Below are 27,439 nucleotides of genomic sequence, written 5' to 3'. Positions count from 1 at the left end.
ACACAGTTTAAACTATTATCAGGTATCAGCAAATAAACAGATGTGATGATTATTAAAAAAAATCATTTTCTTGCTGGTGAGATTTAGAGGAACATCAATCAGCAAAAGCAAAATTTCACATATGGTGCTAGGCCCTTGTACAATGAGCCTTACAAATTGCTTAAGCATCTCTGAAGGCCACCCATGCACTTGCCAGGACGACTGTACAACAAACAACAGAATTATAGCAAACAATGAGAATAATTCCATCTTAGAAAGACCGCACAATAATTAGAGGAAACAGAATACAACTTCCTTAAATATATGTGGTATACCACAATGCAATGCATATGATCAATGCAGTATATTTGAGCAAAAACCTAATGCCCCTGTCCTTCAGTTCTCACTCTATATATATAACACCAAGCTTATACAGAAAGCAGATGAAGGCAAGAGAATTATGCTTAATTAAAGACCAATGACTTGAAGATTCAGAACTACATAGGGCATCCTTCAGCAACAAGAACTAGGCGACTGCTGAACATGATGAAGACTTCTGTAAGTTTTGATTTTTAACATAAAACATGGGAATTTCTATTTCACTGATGGCAAGATTTCTTAATAGTCTGTATTCTCTGAAGAGAATCACATTAAAAATCATGCTGGAGAGGACCTCTGGAGGACAGCTAATCCAAAAGCCTGCTCACAATAGGGCCAGATTTCAAAGACAGGTCAGATTGCTCAGACCAGTTGAGTTTTGAAAATCAACATGGATGGAAATTTTGCAACTTCATACAGAATTTTCTTTGTTATTCTCCCATTCTGGAAAAAATAGAAACAAGCTCTAATCTAACATAGATAAATACATTAAGAATAAATAATATTATTTATATAATAACTAAGCTTCTTAATAAATTTAGAAGTTATGTGACATTTAGTCTCAGAACTGGTCTTGCTGAGCTGTGTACACATGCAGACGAATACAAATGCATCAAGTTCCGCACAAGGCAACTTTCACTATATCTCATTTCTTCACATGAAAGAAACATTTTTTCTTCACTGAAAGTAACTAAGTTCTTATGCACTTCTGGGCAACTACATGTTATGAAAAGATATGAAGGACATTTTCCTTTCAGTATTGAGCATTTCCTTACAGGTAGGTTTGCAATAGAATTATATTATTGTAATAAAAATAACTACCGTCTTTGCTTCTATAAACTGGCATAACATTGTTCCCCTCACATAAAATTTCTGGAATGGTCTCAGTGCCCTTAGACTGAAGAGTTCAGTTTAGTAGGTCCCACACTCTTTTTGGATCTACACAACAGTGTTGTTTTGCTTGCACCAATAAACAAACACTCAATGAATATTTGCCAAGATATTTGGAAAAGAACACTGAAACAGCCTTTAAAAATGTCAAAACTGTATTGTTAAGTCCATTTTACTTGTTTGTAACATTTAACAGAACAATGAATCTATCCTTCATACCATAAAAGACAGTACATAATTCTAGAATTGAGTATTCATAGATCTTCCAGCAATTTCGCATCATGTATTGCTATATTAAAGTGTGTAGATTCACTCTGTATTACAAATGACAAAGAAACATGCACAGAAATTCTGAGGGCTTCCATTCATTCATTCCTCAGAGAAAAGCTTTCAAAATTGCTGGTTCCTGTAGTCCTACAATTACAGGAGTCAAAACAGGCAAGTTTCACTAAATTTTCTCCCTGTAAAAATCCTAGTTCATAGTCTGGTCAGAGACTCACAAAACAATGAACAAGCTTGACACTGCTAGCATTGCCTATTTCTACATTTAAAAATAAATAAAAATAAATAGGAAGAATTAGTGCTTCTTATGGAAGGTGCTATAACTATCCCCAGCTTTTCACGATTCTTCCTCATCAGCTGAAGTAGCTGTCTGGAAAATAACATGTAGACTGAGTAAACAAACAGTGCTTCACTTAGCCTATCAATTGCCCAGAGCCTGTTTACTATTTAGAGAAGACAAATCTTCATGAAGATAGATGCGTGTGGTTTGTTAAAGAGCTAGATAGATTTCTCTGTAATAGACATCCTCACAGCCAATATTAAATAGGAAAATAGGAATAAATAATATGTTTACTCTGATCAGTTGTTTCGGAAGTGGCATCTACTTATTATAAATGACTGGAAAACAAAAATCTATTCCCACACAGACATGAGCACAATCTCAGCAGTAAAAGAAGAAAATAAAGGAACAAATAAAAGAAACCATGCCTGGAAAGGATGAACAGAATAGAATCATAGAATCACTCAGGTTGGAAAATACCTTAAAGATCACTGAGTCCAATCATGACCTAACCATACTACCCTAACAACCCTCCACTAAATCATGTCCCTGAGCAGAATAGTTTCAAATCACATGATCTGAAGCAGATTGTTCTGGCTTTTGATTCACCTGTGTGGAAGGCGCCTATCAAAATGACATTTGACTATATTCAGCCTGCCTGCTAGGAATGCTTAATCTAGCTGTCATAACTACTATAGTGATGAAAGGTCAAGGGAGCAGTGAGCTATCTAGGCTGCCAAACACCACCTCATCTACTGTAGATGGGAGAAAAGTAGCTGTGCTACCCAAGATAGAGCATCTAAAACAGGCAGTCTGCCACAGCAGTCACTCAGGCACGTATGGCAGACAGCGTGAACATGCCTCTGTGACTTCAGCATCCCATACGCACTGCAGGGGAGTCACAATTCACTTCTTCACATCAAGCATGTTGCACGTGTAATCCTGCTGCTAATCTATCCACAGACTAAAACATATCGTAATCAAAATGCACGTCACAAACATTTAACAGGTGACCAGAATCTAAAATAAATCCATTGTTACAAGCACTGCACTGGGGCCCCTGCAAATTTTGGAAATTTCTTGCTGCTGCATTCATACACAAGACATAAAGGACCCAGTTGTTTTTTTTTCTTTTTAAACATCAGTCATTCCAGCTGCCTTCTAAATAGCTGTAACTTTTCTGCACAGGATTCTACCCTGAGACTTATAAATTCATGTACTAAAACAAGCGTGACATTAGTATCTCTTATCCACAGGACTTCTCTAGCCAGAGATGTCCCCTGACATCTCATTAAATATCAAGTATGAATGCATGTGGTGTAACCAAGAGTGAATTGTAAATAATTCCTAAATGCTCAGGCAAGTATACATATACACGTTCAGATGTGTGCAGAGGAATCCAAGCTAATTCTGTATGTGGTAGCTACATAAACCAGAGAAGAACAAGGAATTAGCCCATCTTCAGCTCTGTGTTTGTTGCCGTAGCCAGACTGGTGTCCCTACAGCTAACACTTACTGTGGCTATAATAAGCTCAATTTAAACTCCTCATTTCCTTTTATTTATTTATTTTTAAATACATCAAGACCCGTCGAGCAAATGACAATATAGAAAAGAAAAAATATGCTATTCTTGATCATGATTATATATATTTTTAAAAGTTCATGACGATTAACTTCAATGAAGCAAAATTTCAGCAAGAGATGCTGACCAGAGCTTTGCCAGACTCAAAGACAGCACAGAAACACCTAACAAGTCAGTAAATATTCTTCCTAAAAAGACATAAAACATCACTGAACTACTCAGGGGTAACACTGCTTTATCATACCTGATTACCACATTTCTGAGTACAAATATGCAATAACAACTGGATAAATGCTTTCAATAGTCCCCCAACTCATGACTGCTTTTCCAAAATACCTGAGAGGTTTTTTTTGTTAGCTCGTGCTCTTAGTTTTGACTGGCTTGCTTTGCCTTAACTCAGAGATCTGATACTCAAAGAACTTGCAGTGAACACAAGTAACAGCATACTCTTTTTATAATTACCTGCAGTAGGATATGTTATTGGAAAACAGTATTTGACTCTATTTTTAGAAAGTTGCTAAAGAAACAGTCAGACCTGCCAGAAAGTATGTGGTAATATCATATTTATTTCCTTCAATCAGAAATACTGTAACAAGAGCCAAGTAATTTAAAGATTTCATTAGGCCTTGGTGCTATGAGCACTGTTAGAAGCCAACTGTTACGAGGTCCTGAGTGAGACTTCCTTCTATCCTTCCTGATGCTGTTTGAGAATGGAGGATGATATGAGGTACAGGAGGACTACCTGGAGCAGACTGGAGGAGAAAATGCATAGGCTCTGCACTCATCTCCGCCCTTGAGTCTTCTTTCCCCACCAGCACTTACTACAAGCTGGGAGAGGAAGGTGAGAAGCAAAGCGGGAACTTACAGGAGTAACACAAGGATACTGACCTATGCTACATGTGTGTGAAATCTGTAAATATTTTTTGTTTCTTTTTTCTGTTTTTCTTTATATTCATGAGAACTGCACTAGTTCTGCCGACCTAGGCCAGTTTGCACATTCCTCATCTCATACCCTCTACTCCATAAACAAAACTCAACTTCTCCCTTGCCATTGGATCACCTGGAGCTGGTCAGTGTGACTAGCTTCTACATGCCAGAAACCATTTGACCTTTCTTTATTTCACAGGGCTCTTTCCTGTGTGTGCCTCAGTTATGAATCTGCTTCTCAGCCTTGGTGAGCTACTCATGTCTCATTTCAACAGTAAGAGATATGCTTGGAGTTTCTGCCCCTGCCTTCAGGTACCACTCAGCAATAATCTGCTATGGGAGACTCTGAGTTAATTGTAGCTTTTGATTTGCCTCACAATTTTCTGTCAGACACATGTTTTTAGAAGTTAGCTCCTGAGGTGGGATACTCAGGTTTAGCTTCAGAGGGCACAGCACGCCCAGGGCAGGACACTATGAAAAACAAACAACACTGTGCAGTGAAAGGCTGAGATACAGCTGAGGAGCCTGTGTATAACACCACGACCAGCTCAGCACCTCAAGGTGACTTTCACACACCTCCCACACTGCTCTGTCATGTATTGGAGAGGGATGGAGGGGTAGGCCAGGTGTAGCATGACAGAATCATGAAATGAAAGGGTTTGGAAGGGACCCCTGGAGATCACCTAGTCCAAACCCCAGCTAAAGCAGGATCCCTACAGTAGGTCACACAGGAAATGGATCTTGAGTAACTCCAGAGAAGGAGACTCCACAACCTCTCTGGGCAGCCTGCTCCAGTACAACACAAAAACTTCCAGTATACTGCCCCTAAGCAAAAAGTCTCCATCCTCAGTCACTGAGACTCAAATTAAAGAAAATTTACAAGAAAATGTATATTACTAAGGATAATATACCTTGGATGCACAGACACTACAGGAAGATAAACGCTGGTTTAATTCTGAGGAGAAAAAGTATTTTCAGTGCAGCTCCACAGATCACTAACTGGATAGCATGCTGGGCCCCTTGAGAGAAGGCAGAAGTGACCAAAACCTTTCTGTGCATCACGATTTTCCTCCTCAGTGTTTTGCTATCCCAACTGATACCATACCAACAGCTGGAGCTGTTCCAACACAGGATTGGAGCCCATGGCTCTTCCCAGCTTCCCTCAAGGGAATCCTGGAGCTCACATGCAAGGTCGTGAGTACAGCTGAGGTGTCTCCATGCTAGCCATGGAGACTGATGCTGTACAGAATGACCCTTATTCATAGGAAACAAAAACTGTATTGCTTCTGCTCTTTGACTGCTGAGGAGGATCCACAGGCAAAGGGCTGATAAGGGTGACTCACAAACCTGCATCAAGCTTTGGATGTGAGCACGTGTCTTTCACATAGTGCACTTCTTGCAGTACAGCCTTTTTTACACAATTAACTCCATTCCTAGTTCAGGCATACAACATTAATCACATAGCAGCATTTGTAACATGTAAAGACAGAATTTTTAAAGTAACTTCTCACCTTTAACAAGTTAAACCTCTATTCATACCAGGAGATAATTAAATATCATCTGAAGTTTAAACACGGAGAATCAAGATGTTAAATGATTTGTCTAAGGGTAGACAAACTACAGAATTAATTTGCCCACCATACATGTCTGCTCTACAAGTCACACTCTCAAGTACCACAGAAGTTATTTGTCTCAACACATTGCGAGATGTTGCCTTAGGTTGAACTAAGTCAAGCAAATAGAAGTTATTCCAAAATCCTCTGGTTTAATTTTTACAGCATTCTGCCACAGGTAATATGCAGAACTACATTTGCAATTCAAGTGGGTGGGTATCCCAAATCAATTAGTTCTGATTTACGACTTCTAGTCATGGTCCTGTGTTAGTCTGCAATACGATTAAAAAAAAAAAAAAGGCCATTGCTGGGCACTTAAACATGACTCCTTCCAAACTTAACAATACCCTAATTATCTTTTCTCCCTTTGCTCAGTTCATGAAATAAGGTAAGTAGCAGTGATTCAGACTAAACAGTGAAAACACATCAAGGTGTTTGCCCTGCTGATTTCTAGGACTTACAATAATAAGTTCCCAAAATAAATGAGGGCTTTTCTCCTCACAGTAAAATTCACTCTATAAGCAGCACACTTGCTGCAAACACAAATGAGGTTTGATTCACTAATAGCCCTTAAAAAGGAACTCTTCTCAGACTTGGATGTTATTTGAATGCTTCAAGATCCTCCAGTCCTTTCAAAATTCAGCAGACAGACTTTCATACTTTTTAACAGATAAGGCTGCCCTGCAGGAGCCAAAAGTGTAACTGTCATCTGTCAACATCATCTTTAATATTCCATGCAAAGTGCTCCATCCTGCAAAAGGACATAAGCAAACTCCAGGGAACTGAAGATTTAATTTAAATAGACAACTTCAGAACTTTTGCCTGCGGAGTGCAAGTGACAAACGCTAGATTTACAAGCAACAAAAACATTTGCTCGGACATCACAACCAATTCACTGAAACTATAAAGAGGTTTTCTATTCCTCCTAAGGATACCTGGGAAGAGAAAAATCTACGAAGAGTAAATGTTTGAGAGACAAGTTTTGAGTTTCTTCAGTTAAAAACTACTTGACTGAAAAACTTTCAAAACTGCATGTGATAGAGGAGAAAATGTATTTCAATTACATACGTAACTAGAATAAAGAAAAAAATAAAAACAACCAAACAAGATAAAGGAGATAAATGCTAAACATCAGGTATCACTTTCTAGAAGTGCTATTAAAGGGGAAGGAGGAGTATTTTAAACTGCAAATTCAATTATCAGCATTTTATCTCAACTATGGGTGTTCTGGAGGATAAAATGAATTGCATTTTTGAGGCATTAAATCCTTTCCCAGACCACATGCTTTCTTCTAAAGCACATACCCTTACCTCTGTCATTTCACTTTAGCTTGGCTGTAAATTTAGCGAGGACATGCATGTAAATAAAGCACTGCTACGTACATAAGTTCAACTGACAGACCTCAGGAAGGACATTTGAAAACAAGAGTGGAAGAAATACAGTGACTTTCCTGAAGCGAGTAACTGCCAAGAAAACTCACCCCTACTTCAGAAATACTCTCCTACAATTAACCTTTCCAACAGTCAGTTTGCAGAAGAAATTTTAACTAATTTACACTTATCATAGCAGCACCTGATCATTATAGTAGAGGAGCCAAGATAACGACAAGGCTGCACCTGGCTTACCTGTCTTACATACCTAAACCGAGGGGTTTGGGAAAGGCAGCAGGGGGACAGGGCTGCTGCTGGTCTGCAGCCCATTCAAAGCTGACTCAAGAGAGCAGGAGTAGAGCACCTGTGGCTATGGGAAATGTTCTGCTGGGCCAGGGGGCACAGGAGAGCCAGGTAATCCTCCCAGAAATATAACACAACCCTACACTTCCCTCACCCCTTATGTGCTGACTAAAAAGGCCACCTGGGGTAAACTTTGGATGATTTGGGAGCGTAATACTGAGCACAATTTACCATGAGAGGAGCACCCACTTCTTGTTGTCTTCTATAAGATCGACCTAAAGGGCTAAAATACTGTAAAAAACATTTAACATCCCCAGTCCAAAGTTTCATGTAAACGTCATTCAAACAAGAGAGAACTACAGCTGCACAATTTTATTTATGCACAATTTGAAATGCATCATTTCTTACTGTGCTGTGATAATGAGGGCTTTTTTCTGAATATTGAGTGGTCCTAAACCACAGCATTGTCTTTTGATAACTGATCCTTATGGAATATTGTCTCTGTTAACCAAGTTTTGCAGGAAACGACACACAAATTGAGCATCAGTCCTGGCAGACTTACTGTGCATCCAGAAAAACTAATAATGCATGTTTGATTAGGCACTGGAATAAAGGAAAACTGAAGAGGAAAACCAAAGAGGACACTATGTACAAAACTTGGTTACACCAGGCTATGGAGCTTCACTGTTAAATTTAATTGAGCTGGAATGGCACTTCACAGGATCATATTTCTGTAAATGTGTGTACACATAAGTATGCGTAAGAAATGTATACAGTGATCAAAGTGAGTTTCTCTATTCAAAGATGGGGATCTTAAGAGAGGTCTACTGAAATCCTCTAAGAGATACTTAAATCACGTTTAATTTTATTAGTGATCAGCTTTCTAGGATAAGGATCATAGTTTATGTTTCTAGCTAGAATGTCTTACAATCATTTGAAACTGTCTGAAATTAATCAAGAACTTCAAATGAAGTCCTGAGAATCTTCATTGTCACTCTTTTCACTGACACTGTCCTTCAGTGACTCATAAGTAATCGTGTGGGAAGATAAAACAAATGCCTTCTCCACAGTACAGAGCATATGGCTTCACGAACTACACATTCGTACAAAGAAGTTTTCCACTGATTCTATATTTTATTGAACAATAAAACTGTTCTTCAAGATCTCATAGCACAACTCTTCTATTTTTGGTGACTTTAAGAATAGCCTAATACATTCTTATCATTGAGTAAAAGCAAGCATATTGGTATGTTTGGCTGACAGAATAACGTCAAAAAAAGCACACCCCTGTTTTCCTCAGCATAATTTCACATAAAAGAAAAAATATAAGTGATATTTTGTATTGGACTTAATGAAATCTTGTTTTGTTTCATAGACCTCCAGAGATTCTGAAGGAAAAAATAAATATATGTGCACCCCCAAGCCCGCACAACTCATTTCCCTATTGGAACAGTATGTATCGGGAGATGAGACTGAGAGATGCACAGGACTCCAAAACCACTCTTAATTCATCTAGGTGACCCTCAAGGTACCTCAGCATTTCAGACTCACAGTTCCTGTTTACTTTACAAAGCAATAAGTAACCATAAAAAGTGCAGTGGAATGTAGAGACTGTACAAAAAAAAACCAAACCAAAACCAACAACCTCAAAAACTATTAATACAGACTGGCAATACAGACTTTACAATATAGCTATAATGATGCAGTGGATTAAAACAACATATAGTCTATTAAAAGCTTATAGCTGGAAACTCGTTGTCACTTGTCAGTTTTTAAAAACAATTAATTGTTCAAAATTAATTACTGCAACACCATATTGTTTATTGCTTTGGAGAAACTCTGTTCTTTTCAGTTTCCCTGCTTTGCAAAAGTTGGTTCAACTCTCACACACAATGAGCTCCATGTGCAGGCAGCTGCGTTTAAATTCTTTTCCTCAACAACCTCTTCCATGTTTCCGGCATGTCACAAACATAGCTGTTTGGCATTAAAAAACACGAGGGAAAAAAATCCAGGGTAACTCAATTAATTCCTAGGAATGTGTTGGAGAACCCAGAATGCCAGGAACAGTACTTTCATATTCAGAGAACATCGGTAGCCAAAACAAAGTGCTTGCAGTTGCAAGTTGCATGCAAAGATCACGCTGATTTTAATGCACAGAATGTATCTTGACTTCCTATAGAGTTCATAAACGTTTTTGTTGCTGTCTTTGCCTTTCCTTAAAGCTCCTCAGGTCTTTGTCACGAGCTATGTGTGGGTGGAAGGATCCATCCATCCACTCGCAGTGCAGCACTTGAGCCTTGGGCTGCAAACTCTGATGTCAGATACCAATAACACGCAACAGCACAGAGTTATTTGTGCTTTCCTTCTCATCAGCAACTCCTCTAGAGTGCCGTTTTACACAAACACTGAAGTAAGCAGTGTTAGATACTAATGGGAGCGTGCTGTGGGGTTTTTTAAGCTGGCTCTCGCGATGGACATTGCATTACATCGCTGTGACATGTTTGGAATTGGACAAAATAAACGACTTGGCAGAATCCCTATGACCTACCGCTGAGTTCAGTCCTGTAACCTACGTGTAGTCCATATAGATACAAATAAGAAGGAGTCTGAACTATCTGGAAGCAGGGCTCCGGCTTGCCTGTGTCACCCCATCACACCCCGTATCTGAGCGCTTTCAGGACCACCTCAGTGCCTTCAGCGTGGCAAGGAGCGGAAATTCAGCCCAATCCATCAACCAGCGTCTCACTACGTGGAGAACCGGCAGAAAAACGTCACATTTTAAAGCAACCACATCGCTGAGCACCGAAGTTGGACTACAGCAAGCATTCAGAGCTGACCACAGTTCTGAGAAATTCACAGCCTCAAAAGAGCATCTACGAAACCCCACCACCCTCTCGGGGGACGCGTCTTACCGCCTCGTAGTCCTCGCTGCCGAAGAGGTACATCGCTGCACCAGCCCGGAGCGCCCGATCCGCTTAAAGCGCGATCTCCCCCCGCATCTCCAACTTCTCCCCCTCCCAAGCCAGGCGCAGCTCCGCTCCTCGCTTCCCACGCCTCAGCTGCTGCTGAAGTTCCTCTCCCGTCGCCGGAGCGAACCCCGCGGCCGAGCGGGGCCGGGCTGCGCTGCCCCCCGCGCTGATTGGCTGCCGGAATCCCGCCGAGCCCGGCGCGGTACCCCGGGCTCCGGGCACTCCGAAGGACGATGCCGGCAGCCCGAAGTAGCGCGGCACGCCGGAGCGTATCCCTGACTCCTCCAGGGGCTCTGCGGGATGACGCGGAGCTATCCCGCTCCCTCTCTCTCCGCGATACACAATCATTCCGGGATTGTTTTCCGTCGTCACTCTCTTCTGCTGATTAATTCCAGGCTGCCCCGCCGGTGAAACGCGCTGCAACTTAATCCGCAGCGGAGCGCTGAGAGGAGGTAACGGAATACCTGTGGCCACGGACCTCCCGCTGCGGGGCAGGGATCCAGCGCAGCACAGCTCGGCAGGACAGCCAGGGGCAGCCGCCGAAGAGAGCCCAACGCGTGCCATTCTGGCAGACTTCAGACCACGCTTTACTGACGGTATTCAAAATGTAGCACTGATGACAGATGGTTTAGGCACAAAGTTGGGCACTCAGAAATGCTGCTGTGTGTTGAAGGCTGTCTTTCGCAGCTGGGGATGAGGCCGCCGGCAGCGCCCAGCAGCGACTCCAAAGCCGACCCCCTCTGCTCAGCCCCGAGCTCCCTACAGGTCTGCTTACAGATCCTCACGGTACCACCGCTAGCTCCACGTCCCACGGACAGAGCACATGCTCGTACAGGATTGCGAACATGTATGAATAAAATGTGTGTGTAGTTGCCCATATCTATAGCCGTGATGGTATAACACATAATGACATGGGCACACAAAGCACTAAAAAATAGCTTGGGCTGCTCAACTTCTTGTCTTACACAAAGAAAAAAGGACAAGAGTTTCTCACTAAGAGAAAAAACAACAGGGACGCAGTTCAAATACATTGCAAACATCCTCCCCATACCTCTTCCCCCAGCCCTCCCCCTCTAATTTCAAATAGATCTCACCTCTTGTCACTCCCTTGCGTGAGCTACAGCACGCTTCTCTCAACCTGCCTCCTCTGTCATCACAGACCTTTGGTCCTCTGCAGACTACTGGTGATGTGATTCATGAATCACAGTTTAAGTTATTGTAGGTATTCTAAAGCAGAGTTAAAACCAAGCTGCATACTCTCGGAAAGAGCAAATTAGATATCAGAACAATTTAATTTTACTTCACTGTCTTCCAGCCATATGTTTACAAAACAGCAGTAGTTTAATCTGTCAGCCAAAGTGGTCACTTCACATCACATCAATTGCAAATTATGCTTCACACAAATAGTATTATAATATTGTGTTCCCACCAAGTAAACAAAGCATGTGTCATTCCTACAAGACACTGTTAATAGAATGCAAGCTACTCACCCAAGACCATTGCCACTATTGATATTGAAAGAATGTGGTTACATATACTTATTAGTCTGAACATAATCGTCTGAGCTGTACTGCACAGCTTAACATCAAACCACACCTGTCAATACTAGGAAAACCAATGTCATCACCCATTATTTTGCTTGTCTCATAGAGCTCTTATGAGCAATTGAGGGGGAAAAACAAAACGAAGCAAAACCAACAAATAAAAACAGCAGGACTGACACAGCTGCTCCCAGTATCATCAATAAGGGTAGCATATTGTTTTCGGTGTATTAAAAATCACGGTGATCATTTTTGAACAGTTTCATTAGCTCCTGTACTTTGGACATGAATATGAAATCAGGGTCAGGGGGATTGCAGTTCACATAGACTCAGTACAGATGAAGGACTTTATTCAGACTGTCACCGTAAGTGACTTACATGTCACAAGCAATTCTCAATACAGACAGTACAAGCAGCCAGAGTCTGGCAGCTTGGACGGAAAATACGCTGAATTGCTCATTGCTCTCTTGAATTGAAACACCATGACAGGTACCCAAGTCAGGGTACTTTAGGGCTTCAGAAAGCAAATCTGTGTATAGCCTTTATGGTTCAAGAATTAAAGTCTGCAAAAGTGTCACCCCCTGTTGAGGAAATTTAAACTTCTAACAGCTTCTAATGATCTGCACTCCATTCTCGACTAAGCAGCAGTGGTGGACTTTCTCTGTGCACCCCTTCCTCCGTTGGCTCAGGGTGGCATGGGACTGGCCAGCACTTGGAGGACAGCATCACTGATGCTGGTGCTGATCCTTGCAGTTAGGCAGCACAGATGAAAAATCTCAGGATTCACGCAGAAGGAGTAAGGATGGTGATGGAAATGGGGGAGAGAAGTAGCTTGGAAAGAGCAGTCAGGCAGCAATGGGACTGTGGAAGTGGTGGGAATGGGAATGACAAAAAAACAACCGTGCAGGACTAGGAAGGAAGCAGCGTGACCTAAATGAACATGACACTAAAAGTCAGGCCAGAAGACGCAAACTAAGATTGGGCTCTGAAGCAGTTTAAGGTAATGTGGAAAGACCTGGACAGGAACAACAAGGCTACCTGACTGGCCTGAAGCTAGGTGGTGAGCAAGGAGTAGGGCAGAAAGATGCCGGCCCAGTGCTGGGATGCCCAGGCAGAACTGTCTGACCAAGCAATTAGAGACTAACAAAAATTCTCCAGGATGAGAACTTCAGCAGGAAAGCTACTTCAGGATACCAGCAGAGCTGGGATTAATGCAGAAAGCACCACAAGCACAGCAAATCCGCAGAAAAAAAATAAATAGAAACAAAGCTAAGGACTCAGCTGAAAGGTAGAAATGATCCCCTCCTCCACTGGTAATCTCCAGCAGGACACGTAACTGAAGATGTGACAAAGAGCTACACAAACTCAACTTGATCCAGTCTTCATCTTAAGAACCAGACTACACACTAATGGAAAATGAACTGCCTGGAGGTTTGATCACGAGAGTCAAGACCTTGGTTTGAAGTGAGGTGTAAATCACAAGAAGGAAATGAGTCACCTCTTAAGCTTTCTAATGTGTACAATCATGTGTAGAGTAGTCTTTACTTATCCACAGAATCCAGGACAGCAAAAGCAATACGAAACATCTGTTACCAGGAGTGAGCATGCACAGATGTAGGTGTGTCAACGGGCGTGAACTGTTTGCTCGGATTGTTACTGCAGATTTTTTCCTTACATACAAATTTATTCATGTGTAATAATACCTGATGGGAATGAGTAAAGAAAGCAAAGCTGGACTCTTCTCAGTGATTCTCAGTGAAAGAGCAGGAAGCAATAGCCACAGATTGAAATGTAAGGAATTCTATTTAAACACCAGGAAAAAAAAATCCTTTTACGGTTCAGGGTGAGTGAGTACTACAGCAGGTTTCCCAGGGACACTGTGGAGTCTCCATCTTTGGAAACGTTTAACAGCCACCTGGACATGGCCCTGAGCAGCCAGCCCTGACTGATCCTGCTCCAGGCAGGTGATCGGGCCAGACTATCTCTAGAAGTACCTTCGTACCTCAGGAAGCCTATGAAGCAAAAAATAAATAAATAAACTTGTATAAAAAAAAACTAGTTCATGTTGATATTTTATTGACTCCATCCCTCAGTTTTCATTTTCAAGGATTAAACATACCGACTTTCCAAACTGTCTAGGACAACTTTTACCTCTAGAATTTAAACTCTGACCTATGTCTTTTAACCGTAACTATGAATTGTCTCCACTAAAAATAACTCTGTATATCATACTACTTCAACACAGTGCCTTTGGGAAAACAAACAGAAAAAACTGCTGACACGGTTGTCAAGGTTAATAGACTAAACAGACGCTCCTTGATAAACAAGAATCTTTCAACTTGCATCCAACAGTAACAACTATTTTTCTCCTTCAAGAACTCTAATGGTAAACAATTGACTCTCTTTTACTTAAATCAGATTCATATTCAGCTCCCAGTAAAGAACGTCAACAGCTTGTAACCTTCTTTTGCACAGCTAGCAACAAGAATTTGCTTGTAAACATAAGGAGTGATTTATTCTTAAGGGAATTTTGGCTCTACGCCTACTTCTGTTTTTCATATACCTGTGGCAGAAAACTCCCAATATCTTTCATATGAGACCAAGGAACAAGAGCTTTCTCTTTAACTACCCAACTTCCAAACTACTCTCTCCCATATCAACACTGAATAGCAGCTTAACTGTGTTACTTCAATTAGAAAATTAGCAAGATCTTTTTTCATCTTTTTCTATGAAATTTAAATGCAGTACCCCATAGGGTCTGCGAGGGGCCTCCGGAAGGTGGAACAGAGGAGGACAATCTCCTCCCTCTCCCTCCCAGCCACCCCTCTGTTGATGCAGCCCTGGATACAGTTGGCCTTCCAGTGTGCAAAGAACTACCAAAAGAATCTGAAGCCTGGGCTTTCCTGTTCCTTAGGTATAATTCGAAGAATAGGTCTTCTTCAGTTCTTACAGCTATTCTTTGAATGAACTACACAAGTAATCATAGTGTCCGTGCAGATAGAGGAAATGAGACTGTGTTTTAAGAAGTATCCAAGTATTTTATGAAAATGGCAGGATAGTCTCAGCAAGGGAGACTGAAAACAAACTAGAAAGGCTATCACTGAGTACAGCACTGTGCTGTTGCAGTGAAGGCTCAGAGCCTGTTGCAATCAGTAAGGAATTCAGTCTGAGTTCCTCAGGCTCCTGCTAGCTGTTCCTATCTGTAAGTGAAGTTATGTGGAGGAATGATGTGACACAGACCTCCTTTCTTTTTAAAGCACCTCCCAAAAAATGTATGATTTAGAACTATTAAAAGGTTTACTCAATATTGTTTTTCCTAGATTTTCATTTTAGTAGCATTGGGCAGTATCCTAGAGCATGTTGCAAACTTCAAACCACAGGGGTGCTCTGCATTCAACTTAACAGACTTTAAATTTCCTTTCTGAATGTATTGTCTTTATATCTAGCTATGAATTTAAAATTCATCTCCTTACATAAAAGTCCGTACATCACGTAGGATGTTGGTAATCTTCCTCTACATATGGCGTACATCTGAGAAAGGGTTGGTAAGAACATTTCATCTGATGAAATTCAATTTCCTAAAGGTATATAACAAAACTATGTCAGTTAATTGAAGACCTCCTTAATATAATGTCAAATCTTTGATCCCCGAAGCAATGTTAAATTGAAGGAACAGTAAAATCTTGAAGTACGACCATGGAACTATTAGAAAGCTATTTGTATTTTATTTTTAAACACTGAAGCTGCTTATCATTTGCAGATTGTTGTTGGTTATTATGGTTACCATTCTCTAACACAATCCAATCTGCCTGCAGTTTTCTATTTCAGGATACAGCAGTGATAACATTAACAACAGACTAGACTTCTCATCTTGCAGATATACATATGTTAGGAGCACATACTATCTCCTCCTGCATTGAAAGATAACAAGAGCATGTTCTCACAGAAATAACAAGCTGCCTGCCATTCTTGCAGCTGAAGCATTTAAACCATACCACGATGAGTGTCAGACAAAGGTTTGATACCATTTTGCCTGCTTTATTATGGATCCTTTTATCACTCTGAAAAGAAAGATGCTATCAAGTTGGGAGATCCATCCACAGGTGATCGTTCCCATTTGTGCGCAAGATTTTTTTGTATGGGTTTGGTTTTGTTTGTGTTTGTTTGTCTTTAAATACAATGCAGTCACAGGAAACACCTTGCATTCTTGCAGCAGTGAAGTACAGAGTGGGGACAGACTAAAAGAGCAAGCAAATAGTCAACACACCCTTGCTAGTGCAAGACTTTCACAGAAATTGCCTGCAACTGAGGGCAGCCAAACATTTTTTAACAGCTCTAAGTTATTTCAGAGCTTTCAGTGGTTGGGGAAAAAAAAAATCACCTACACTATAAATAATAATAATCATACCCTTAAGACAAAACAGAGTTAATGTTCATTTTTACTACAGTTATCAATTTCAAGAAGAAAAATGCATATGCTTTTGAGTACAAGAACAGCAATAATAGAAGCAATCTTTGAAGTAAAATACATGAAACCTTGGAAAAACTTGGAAAAAAAAATAGCCTTGATGGCAAACATTCCTTAGAAAATAAAGATTTCCACTGAAAATTTAGTAAGTCAAAACTTCAGTGTCACCATTACATGCTGCTGACCTGCTACACTGATTAATACTTCAAATTAACATTAGGATGTAACTTCAGTGAGATGCATTCAACAGTGATTGCCAGCCACTGATGTCCCAGATCTGGTGACAAAAGAGCAACTGGGGGAATCCTTTTGGCTTGTAGCTGTGTACAGAAGCTACCATGAACTGCTATATGCATTAACTATCTCTGTCTGCATCTCCACATCCTGAGAATTTGGCTCAAGTGACAGATTGTCCTCTGGGTCCTCATTGTATTGATTTATCAAATATTACTTCCCAGTGGAAGGGTTTAATGCATTCTGATTTTTAGAATGAAGTACTAATTCAAATACGAAGTCCAATCATACCTCAAAGCTGTATTTATAGAAGACTTTGTAAAAATTTAAGCTATGGATAGCTCTGCTTTCTGTTATCATTTCAGAAGTGAAAGCATATCTGATCAGCAGAGCTATAACAGCAGGCCGCAGGAGGCACTGCTTTTGTTTTTGCACTAGCATTCCACATTTCCAATCAGCCAAAGTTCTAGATTCTCACCAAACATTGTCATTTCTTTGGCCTCATCATTTCTTCAAATCTCAATTCCCATTCTTCAAGCGTGAAATATGCAGTATTTCTGATGCTTAAATTTTGGCAACCCTAGAATCTTTATTAATTATGCTTAATTTTTGGTACAAGCCAGTCCTCACCATTTAACAAGCTCCAGTGAAATGAGTTCTGATGTGATGCGAAAGCTGGAACGTATCCCACCAGCAGAAAGGACTGTGTATGGTTTGAGACCCCATTCAGAGCTCAGAATAGGAATTAAGGGGCATTTAGGCAGCTGCTGCTGTAACGAACTCCTGCACCTCAGGATATGGATGCCACCAGGCACTGCAGGAACACTGTTGACTTCAATGTAGGAAGCCAGAAGCGCGGTCCTGGCTAACAGAAACTGTAACTGAAACTGCTGAGTTGTGGAAGCACAGCCAGAAGTAGTGTTTGCTACATGGTCAGAAGTCAGTAGAGCAATGAAGATAAGATCCGAACTATTCCTTGGGCAGAACTAATGCAACATGTGACAAAGGCATTTTCAGCACTCCCCTGATGAAACATAGCGGGTAGAAAACTCGTGGTCATACTACCCCATACTTTAAATGATAGAAACCTTGCCAGCAGCGCTGAAGCCTGAATATCATTTTTCTGCTTGACACTTTTTTCTAGTTCTCTGTTGCTACAATTCACAATCAGTGTTCGCTACAAAAAGAAATGCATGTTCAAAACAGCTCAGTTTGTCAGCACGGACACTGCTGAGAGCTCCTGCTGCAGGACCAGAACATGCACTTCAGACTTTTTCTCTGTCAGGCTTGCCTTCCCAGCATGGGGGCCCTGATCCTTCAGCACTTTCTGCTGGGTGAGTTTTAAAGGTGATCCCACTGGTGATTCAGCAGACATCCCTACACCGTTTCCAGGTTCAGATACATTACTCTACAGTGAGTGGGGTGAGGACTTCGTAGGTCACTGACAAGTTCTTCCTGAGTACAAAATATTTACTGGACAACTGATTCACAGTTAAAAGTGACTAACATAACAAGAACTCTGATCAAACCCATAATTATTCATCTCAGTATGGTCATGACTTACAAAAAGCCAGTATTTTAATTCCAAGTTACAATAACTTCTCCTCTCTTATAATCAGAAAACTGAATCTAAGTTATTTATTGCACTGCGCATGACATGACCTCAAAAGCAGATTTACACTAAGCCAGCATCAATGCAGAAAATTACTTTTAAAACTTAAGAAAACAATTACCTCAAGCATTTTTGTTCAAAAACCGTAGGATTCATCTTCTAAAAATGAAAGATTTCCGCTATTATGACACTCGTTTTTATGTCTATTCAAATTGCGTATAATAAAGATTCACTTGAAAGCATAATAGAAGCTGATTGTATTTTATTAACAGAGTATACCCAGCCAGAAAATATGGAGGCCAGAAATATCACTGTGTTCTGGGAACTAACCAAACTTCTCTTCCTTGAAAACCAGCAGAAATTTCTTAAAATCCTTGGTTTGAAATTGACTTTTATAGCACTCCACTGTAGTGTGAACTCCTGAAACTGTTACCTAGTTAAGTACTTAGGTAACTGCTTTCTCATATCCCCTAGTGATACTGTTTCTAGAACGATACTGTTGAAAAGTAATGCTCAGATTTCAAGTGTTACTTCTTCTAAAACGCAATACCTTACATATGCAATCCATTAGTTTATAGAAAGCAAATACTGAGGAGATTGCTCTTTCAAAGAATAAAATGACATCATTTTTCAGAATTGTTACATTATTAGAAAGCAGAAAATACACCCATATTTTATTATAATATAATGATAAAGTATATGTGGACATTACCAAGAAAGAATAGGAACCAATAGAACCTTTTGAATTAAAATTAGTCTGTGCAATGCTTAAAAAAATAAGCAAAATCATCAACTTATTATAAGGTGGAAAACAAAGTATGTCTGAATCACATAAATTTATGAAGAAAGATGCTGACCAAGTACTAAGTGAATTGCACAGGAACAATAACATGTACTTCACTGAGGACTTTGCCAGACTGAGGAGATACCAAGCTATGACTACTGCAATGAGAGTGATGCCCTGGATCAGTGGGAGCCCATTCAAAAGGAAATTCAGCTTTTATCCAGAATTGCTAGCAGAGTTTAAAATGATACATTTTCTGATATTAATACTCTACAAGTTTCATTTGCTATCAAGTTAATAAGTGATGACTATCCTAACTTGTCAATCTGTCAGCATCCTTTCAACAGCCTCAAAATATGCAGGAAAAAGAAAAAAAAAGAAAAAAGAAAATGTTATATCCACCAAACGACTGCAAAATCGAATGTATCATTAATGATGAGCTGCAGAAAAACAAGTTGTTTTGTGAGAAGCAGAAGTAACAAAGCCTGGTTTCCCACTCACACCTCCACAATACCTTCAGATCGCTCCCATTTTCCCTACACACCACATGCTCTGCACACGTGGTTCCCCTCCCCTCACCAAACTTCCCACCAGTTGCTGGTTGAACAAGAGGCACTGGTCTGGTTACACTGGAGTTAAATCCATGATAATCAGCTGGCTGGGTGCTATCTCTGGATGTCAAGGGTGCCCAGAGAGTGTCTTAACCCAAACACTGGCATGTGGAGCAAATAGCTCTAGCAGTTTCAGCCAGCCCCCAAGGTCTCTGTAGCTCTGAGACCTTTGTACGGTTGATGTAAATTGGTCACTGGTCTGAAGTTACTGAGAAGCACTGCTAACAGATGGAAAGTGGGATTGCATAAAGCTCATCTAGGAAACCAACCTAAACATCGGAGCTGTTACACAAAGACTGTCCATGAGCTTTAATCCTCAGCAGCTTGTTTAAATATAAGATGCTGCATGACCAGCAAGGTAAAAAAAGTATATTTTTCAAACCATCTCTTTCACAGAACATTGGCTGCTGTTGTTAAGCAGTTGAAAGCATTATATAAACCCCAGATTTTGAAGCAACATACATGTGGCACCAGTGGTGCATGAAGATTTGTACTTATAAGAATGGCACCTAAGGATTGGTAATAAAAAAAATATATGATTGAGAAAACTACTTTCACAAATATAACATCTGTATTTTGGCCCACACCAAAAAGTCACTGTGAAACAGAGCAGCCCACTGATTTAAAAGCCTACAAAAAATATATCTAAAGGCAAGAGAATTTCAGGGGTCCTTTACTTCCCTTCTTTCACACCCTTTTCATGTTGCATTTCTACGTTGTCCATCCTGGTAAAACAATAACAAAACTAACTGCTTTGATTTTAGAAATTTCCAGACTTGTTCATTGCAATTTGAAGTAAAAATAATAATAATAACATATTCCTTCAATGCTGAAAACATACATTCATGGATATCGGGGTAAGCTGGCAAAAAGACAGATGTCACTTCTTGGTGTCCTCACCTTATTTGCAATGCAATGACAATTTCAGCAGACCATAAGGGATTAGTGCATGTGATGTGCTTACAGTTTTCTGGCAGAAGTACCCATATCGTAGATTATGTCATAAGTCTGCGGGTTGCTGAAAATAGATCAGTGGTTAGACAAGAAATATTATTCTATTTCATGTTATTGTAACATTTTAATTGACTGGAACAATTCAGGGGTCAACTTATTAGAAGGAGTATCTGTCATTAAGGGGCATTAAGCACTTTACTTAATTACACGCGTCAAGAAATATGAAAGAGAAAGCTCTCAGGTCGTATCTCTCTTTCAGTCTTCCTATTACTTTCCACTCAGCCATCTAAACTACTCCTCTTTTTCAGTGACATAATGTTTGAGAACTGTTACTGTTAACAACAAGCTAATTTTCAAACACAACTTCCCATAAAATCCTTCTGAACAATAAATGCCTACAGCCAAAATTCACATCAGCCAAGTTTTCTTCCCCTCACAGCACATCTAGAAACCAGGAGAGAAACCAAGAGAACATGAAAAGGGTCCTCAGCCATGATGCTGACACAAGAGTTGGCCATCTGTTCAGCTGTGCACATCAAGCTTCACAAATGAAACTTTTTTTTTCCTTTCTTTTCCTTTCCCCCTGCTCTTCCTCTCACTGAGGGCCTGACATGCACAGAATACTTTCAGTCAAATGTTTCTCCTTTCCACTTGTGTTCCACTTTCCCTATCCAGCTTTATTGCCCCCCAAGACCTGCACATCCACAGCTCAGCTTTGTGGCACCTCCTTGCCTTCCTTCCACAGGACCTCTGTGACTATCCCAGACAGAGCCTGAGCTTCTTCACACTGTGATATCAGGGAAAATCCCAGATGCATCAAACTCACCTCCCTCTTGATGGCATTATATGACAACCAGCACACAGAAAAAGGAAAAGCTGCATGGACACATAGACATTATTTGTGCTAAATTCTGACAACATATAGCATATTTACACATAAAGAATATTTTACTCTTGCAATTTTATTTCTTTTTTACTTTCAACCTTTTTCCCTCATAAAAAGAAAAAAAAATCTCATTTTTTTCCCCACATGTAATTGCAATGGGATTGTCAGAAAATGCCTCTATTGCCACTCCAACTTATCAGGACTCTCCAAACTGCTTTACAGTAGAAAAGATATGTATTGAAGTCTAAACAGCTAAGAACTTAACTAGGATAATAACATAAGGAAGCACTACAGACAGCTGAAGGTAATGAACGTAATGCCTCTTTTCCTCTATTTTGAGCATGCACACTGAACACAAGTCTAGTTCAGCTGCAGATGGTAGTTGTGTACCTTCACACTTCATGGCACACTTCTAAAACATGCTGAATATGTTGATGGAACATGATGACATGTGGGAATAGCTTAATCCTTACTGCCACCCAAAAGTTGGAGGGGATTTTAATTTGGATTAAAGAGCAGTTGTCAACAGAATGAAAGTTAGCTACTCAGCTTCTCAACTGGTGATCCACAAATGATTCGGAGAAAGGACTGATCCAAACTTGGTTTCCTTCTAGGAAAGATACAGAGCAACCATTCTACAATATGCTCTGTGGCTGAGCGGTCGCAGAGTAACAGCAAAGTCACACTCACGCCTCCAGTGTGCTGCTTCTCTGCAACCATATTCAAACCTTGCATATAGCAAGCTTAAGCCAAGCATTTGGATCAAGCTTATGTTTACTATTATGGAAATGCATTATTTATACTGTTTAAATCTCCATTCTCTGCTTCCTACAGTGCAAGAAGGAAAACAAAGCGCACCTAAGCACAACTTTTCAAACATCGTTGTTATTTACATTTTATTCCAGAAGCTCAGCTGAAGCCATGCGTCCCTGCTCCTGTCATCCCCTGGCACAAGGGGACATGCACCAGGTAAGATAATGCCACACCAAAACTCCCCAAAGCATCACAGCTCAGCCCAAAGCAAGAAACAGAGCACAGCACGTGCGCCCAGGCAGAGAATGTACTTCAAAGAGTTGCCAGTAGAGAGTCCCATTGCTCTCATATTGAGGAGAAAACAATCATTTAGCACAATCCTAAGAACAGCGAGATACTTGTTTTCAGCTGTGGTTAACAGGACTACCGACAGAAGCACCTGCACAGGCTTTCACATCCCCTCACCTCCACCATTTGCAGTTTTTCAATGTCAGCCATTTAGCATCTGCCTAACAAAGAAAAACAAAGTAAAACAAACCAAAACCGAACAGCTCAAAAACACCATTTGCACTTCCGCTGTAAGTAGGGCGCGCTTTTCAACACCACTTGAATGCGGCTAGATGAGAGCGAAGTGAAACATTTTAACTGCAATTGAGTTAATTCGCTCGCCAGTCTGTATGTTTCATTTCAAAGTGCAGTTGCTCCCCAGCATCTGGCCTGGCTCCTGCAGCGTATGCTTACCCCCGGCGCACCCAGCTCGGCCTGTGGAGCCATCGGGCGTCTGTTGAGCATGCCAGCCGTGCTCCGTGCAGGCCAGCCCTCCCCGCAGTGACGTGTCCTTCAGCAGCAAAACCTCCACGGCTGAGCAGCACACCACCAAAACTTCAGCACATCAGCCTACGTTAACCACCATCAGCTCCTTCTCCTCCTCAGGCCTGGCTTAAAGCGCCAAGCTTTTGCCTACACGAGGCGATCGTGTTTGCTGGAGACTTCTCTCAGCTGTTGATCTGATTCAGTTCCTATGTTAGGTTACAGCTCAGCGGAGAGCCCGTCACCATCAATTAACAGGGAAGAGTGGGAGGGTTCTGAGCTCCCAGCGACGTCAGCCGCTTTGGGAAAGAAGCCTGCACACTTGCTGGAGTAACACAACATTTTATTAATCTCAGATGCATGCCCTGCAGCACACACGGCCTGCTGTTAACATGCAGCTGGCTGTGCAGCTGGGAGCAAATCACAGAGAGTATCTGAATGCAAAAAGCATATCTCTTTCTTTTTATGGGTCTGATTTTACTTTTTGTCCTCTTTCTGAACAGAAGTAGTAGGCACTGATACGACAAGCTGGAAATCTTAAGGCAGGATGGAAATCTCCCCTGTGAAAGAAAAATTAAGCTTGACTACAATAAAGGCAGAAGATATATTCAAATGAACCTCAACACCAGTGGCTTATAAAAATAAAAACAATTTAAGAAGTCACTTGTCACTTTGGTGCACTGGTGCACATAAATCATCAGCAAAACTCTCATGCTTACCATTATTGGCCCCAGAGAGTCTAAGACTTTGCAGGATTAAGGCCAGCTGGCTTAGGTTAAAAGTATGGGGTAAATGCTCCTGAAGGTGTAGCAAAGAGGAAAATGGCACAGGGAGCAATGAGAAGGGAGTGGTATAGAGAAAGAACCAGAGCAGCAGCTTCCTGCCCTGCTACCACTGAGACAGTAAGTGATAAAGCAGTGGTGGCAGAGAGCAACACCAAGAGAAAACATATGGGGGGGCTCCAGCTGCTCAGTGAGCCTGGCAAACTTCTCAGGTTATGCCTAGAGACAGGCTTTTCATATGCATGCTAGAAAAGCAAAGCCCCAGCAAGTCAAAACTGGGCTGTGAGAGCTGAAAATATTCCCTATTGCCAAATGCCAAAACCCTTAACTCTGACCTCGTAAGCAGACTGTGAAGTTGAAAGTAGCTGGAGAGGGACACTTGTTCATCTCTCAAGACCTGAGACACATATACATATAAACAAATATTTCAGACTGGCTTTCAGTTATATTGATAGGTTCCTACACATACGTTTATAAGGTATAGCAAAATCAATACAGAGCTTCTTTTCCTGCCCCCTGAAAAAATCAATGAAACTGATTTATTTATAATAGCTGCTTACCATGTTCTCAACAATTCTAAGAGGTGGCTTTGGTTTGTCCATGATCATTCATGCTGTTAAAACTTTCCCACAGTTTCAGATGCTAATATTCATGTTAGGTGCTTGGATTGCAAGTTAAATTAAATCAGTAGAATTACATCAGTAGAAAGTTTGCATGCATCTATGATGAAAGCCAAATACCCATTTCTCATGAAATATATATTTCTATTTACATGAAAAGATCTAGCAAGAAAATAAATAATAATAACACTGAAAAGCCATTGTATAGCATAGTTTGATTTCCATGAGGCACTTGTAAGATGCTTCATGAAACTGGAAATGCTGAAACCACTATTGTTTTCAAAAAGAAGCAAACAATAAACTTCAGGAATTACAGTTTTAGAAGGCTGTGAGAAGTACAGCAATTTCTGATGCAATGTAGCACTAATAACTTCTTTACAGTGCAATGATTGAGCTAGCTATTTGGCAAAATTAATATCCTTAAGAGCTTAACGCACGTGTGGAACACAAATACCTTGGGGCAAATCAGAACTGAAGAATACACCATCGCAGTCCCAGATGGAATATCAGAGTTGAAAATCAGAATATTAGGTTAGCCCTGATTCTAGAGGCGTGTCTTCTGTTCTTCAGAAAGTTTTCCAGAATACTGAAACCAAGCTTTCAAGATTGAGCTCTCATCATGGCAAATTTTGGCATCACAACATTGAAACAAAATAATTTTGTACTAGAAAACACTAAAAAGATGATTCGAACTGCAGATACAGTAACAGGGAAATTGCCTGGTAATGATCATGAAGTTTCAAAATCTCTCTAAATCCTCCAGATGTAGAATAGAAATTACTTCTTTTTTTTTCTGAAACAGCAACAGCACCACCACGACAAAACTTCTGAGCTGACTGTCACAAAACCAGAGCAAAGACAATGCCAGGTGACTTCTGCCCTTTCTTGATCACCTGAGAAGCATGAGGGCTGTTTAAGAGCTGAGCACTGTGCATTTCCTTACAAATTAATTAAAGTGCCTTAAAACAAAAGGGAACGACTGTCAGTCAAGTACAGAAAAATATAGAGCCCTCATTAAGATAGGAATAGGAACACAATTCAAAGACAACTATTTCCCTTTATTGCTTATGGCACTTGTGGAAAAGTAGCTTTAACAATAGATATCAATACTATGTACTTACACAGTGTTTTCATCAGGAGTCTCAATCAATTTTAAATACAACTCTATGAAATTTAACTACATATTTGGACTATAAGTGCTATGAAGCATGAGTTAGAAGCAATGAATGCTTAAATACTCAGTTATCTGTTAATAGAAACTTATTCGTGAGTGTCCGGTTATACTGTATTGTATATTTTTACCAAAGCAATGTATCTGGGTTCTCTTTCCACCCCAAGTTGAAAAGAAGGTGCCTAAGAAAGTTCTTACTGACAAACCAGATAATGTCTTGTTAGCGATCACAACAGGCAACATCTCAGAAGTAACAAAAGCTTAGACATGAGTAATTTTTCTCATCATCTAATTATTGTGCATCAACTGATCCATATGTGAACATGTGGGCACTCTTAGCATATGGCGAACAAATTAAGACAATTTATTGTAATTCTGCCTCATTATGGATTATGCTATCTGGCATTTGCTGATGGATAAATGCATGACTAGGTAAAGCATGATAACTTGTCAACCCACATGTCTACACCTAGTATACTCACAAGGATTTTTCTGTTTCTCCTTTTCTTTCCATTTTAAAGGTAGAAATTGCACTTACTTTGCTTTGGTTATCTGAGACACCACAATAGTTTTTATTCAATCAGGTACCTTACCAATCTTGCACAATCTCTCAAAAAACAAATACATTCACATTACTGAGATTCCTCACCCATCTTTTAGGTATCCTGACATGAAGATCCCACACAAAGGCCTCAGAGTGAGGGAAGTGCTGTCCCAGCCCTTCTCTTTCCCAGCCAATCCTGGGCACCAAGCCTCACCAGGAAGCATTATGGTATAACCCAACAAGGACCCTGGGAGTTTAATTTCTTTTTTGTAATGCATAGAAATAGCCAGGCAATTTAATGCTCTTTCAGTTCAGAAATACAAAAGAGATCTACTTTTAAATGAGTATCTCACACTTATAACATTAATAAATATTCTCCCCCGCTTACTTAAGTAAGCACTTGAGTCACATCTAATGAAATAGACAGAAAAAATGATGGCTGTAAGATACATGCAGTTGTATTTAACAGCTAGAAGTATTTCATTAGAGATAATTCATGTCACATTTCCTCCCTCCCCCCAAGTGTAAATCTAACTCCAACCACAGTGAATAACGGTACGCCCTCCATACATACATTCTGATTTTATACAATAGCTACAATGTTAGCTCGCTGCAATCTCCTTCAGTGTTAATTCTCTGAAAATGTTCTTATTGGCATGATATGAAGCCCACAAGGCTCTCTTTGCTTGGCTTTAGATTAGGCCATTACATAACTGTAACATCTGGGGCCCATTTCTACCATGCAAGTTCAAAAAGACACAACTGCTGTATGCAAATATTCATTTCTTAGTTTAGGTTTAACAGCTTAGGTTTAACAGAAGCATGTGTTTCGCAAGAGTAGGACTGATATGCGATTCTGTTCAACTGATCATATAGTACACACTGGCCCAGAAAATAATGAAATGTGCTGCAATCTTCTGAAGTTTATATCTTTAATGTATTCCAGTGCATTTTTATTTCTGCACTCTGTAAATTCATGTCTGTCTCTGCACAGGGGATAAAAACCATAGCAGACCATTATAGTCACAGCTGAAACTACTGGAAGGGAGAAAGTCAGTACCCTTCTCTTACATTATTTACTATACTGTGCAAATT

At 40.4% G+C, this 27,439-nt stretch overlaps 1 protein-coding gene across 5 annotated transcripts in view; it reads right to left on the bottom strand.

The window, feature by feature from the left end:
• The window catches only part of CACNB2 (calcium voltage-gated channel auxiliary subunit beta 2), a 229,735-nt gene that overhangs the window by 87,893 nt on the left and 114,403 nt on the right, over nt 1–27,439 (bottom strand). Inside the window, exon 1 of one of the 5 annotated variants that reach the window (XM_065731341.1) lies at nt 10,518–10,594. The exons of the other annotated variants lie outside the window; for them this stretch is intronic. Coding sequence (XP_065587413.1) covers nt 10,518–10,550 — 33 coding nt within the window. The 5' untranslated portion in view covers nt 10,551–10,594. Of the gene's footprint in view, nt 1–10,517; nt 10,595–27,439 lie in introns of those variants that run through there. 5 annotated transcript variants of the gene reach the window in all.

This window comes from Cyrtonyx montezumae, unplaced genomic scaffold (genome assembly GCF_038088225.1).
Source record: "Cyrtonyx montezumae isolate F1298 unplaced genomic scaffold, pur_monq_1.0 scaffold_14, whole genome shotgun sequence".
Taxonomy (NCBI): domain Eukaryota; kingdom Metazoa; phylum Chordata; class Aves; order Galliformes; family Odontophoridae; genus Cyrtonyx; species Cyrtonyx montezumae.
This window is presented reverse-complemented; position numbering and strand designations above follow the sequence as displayed.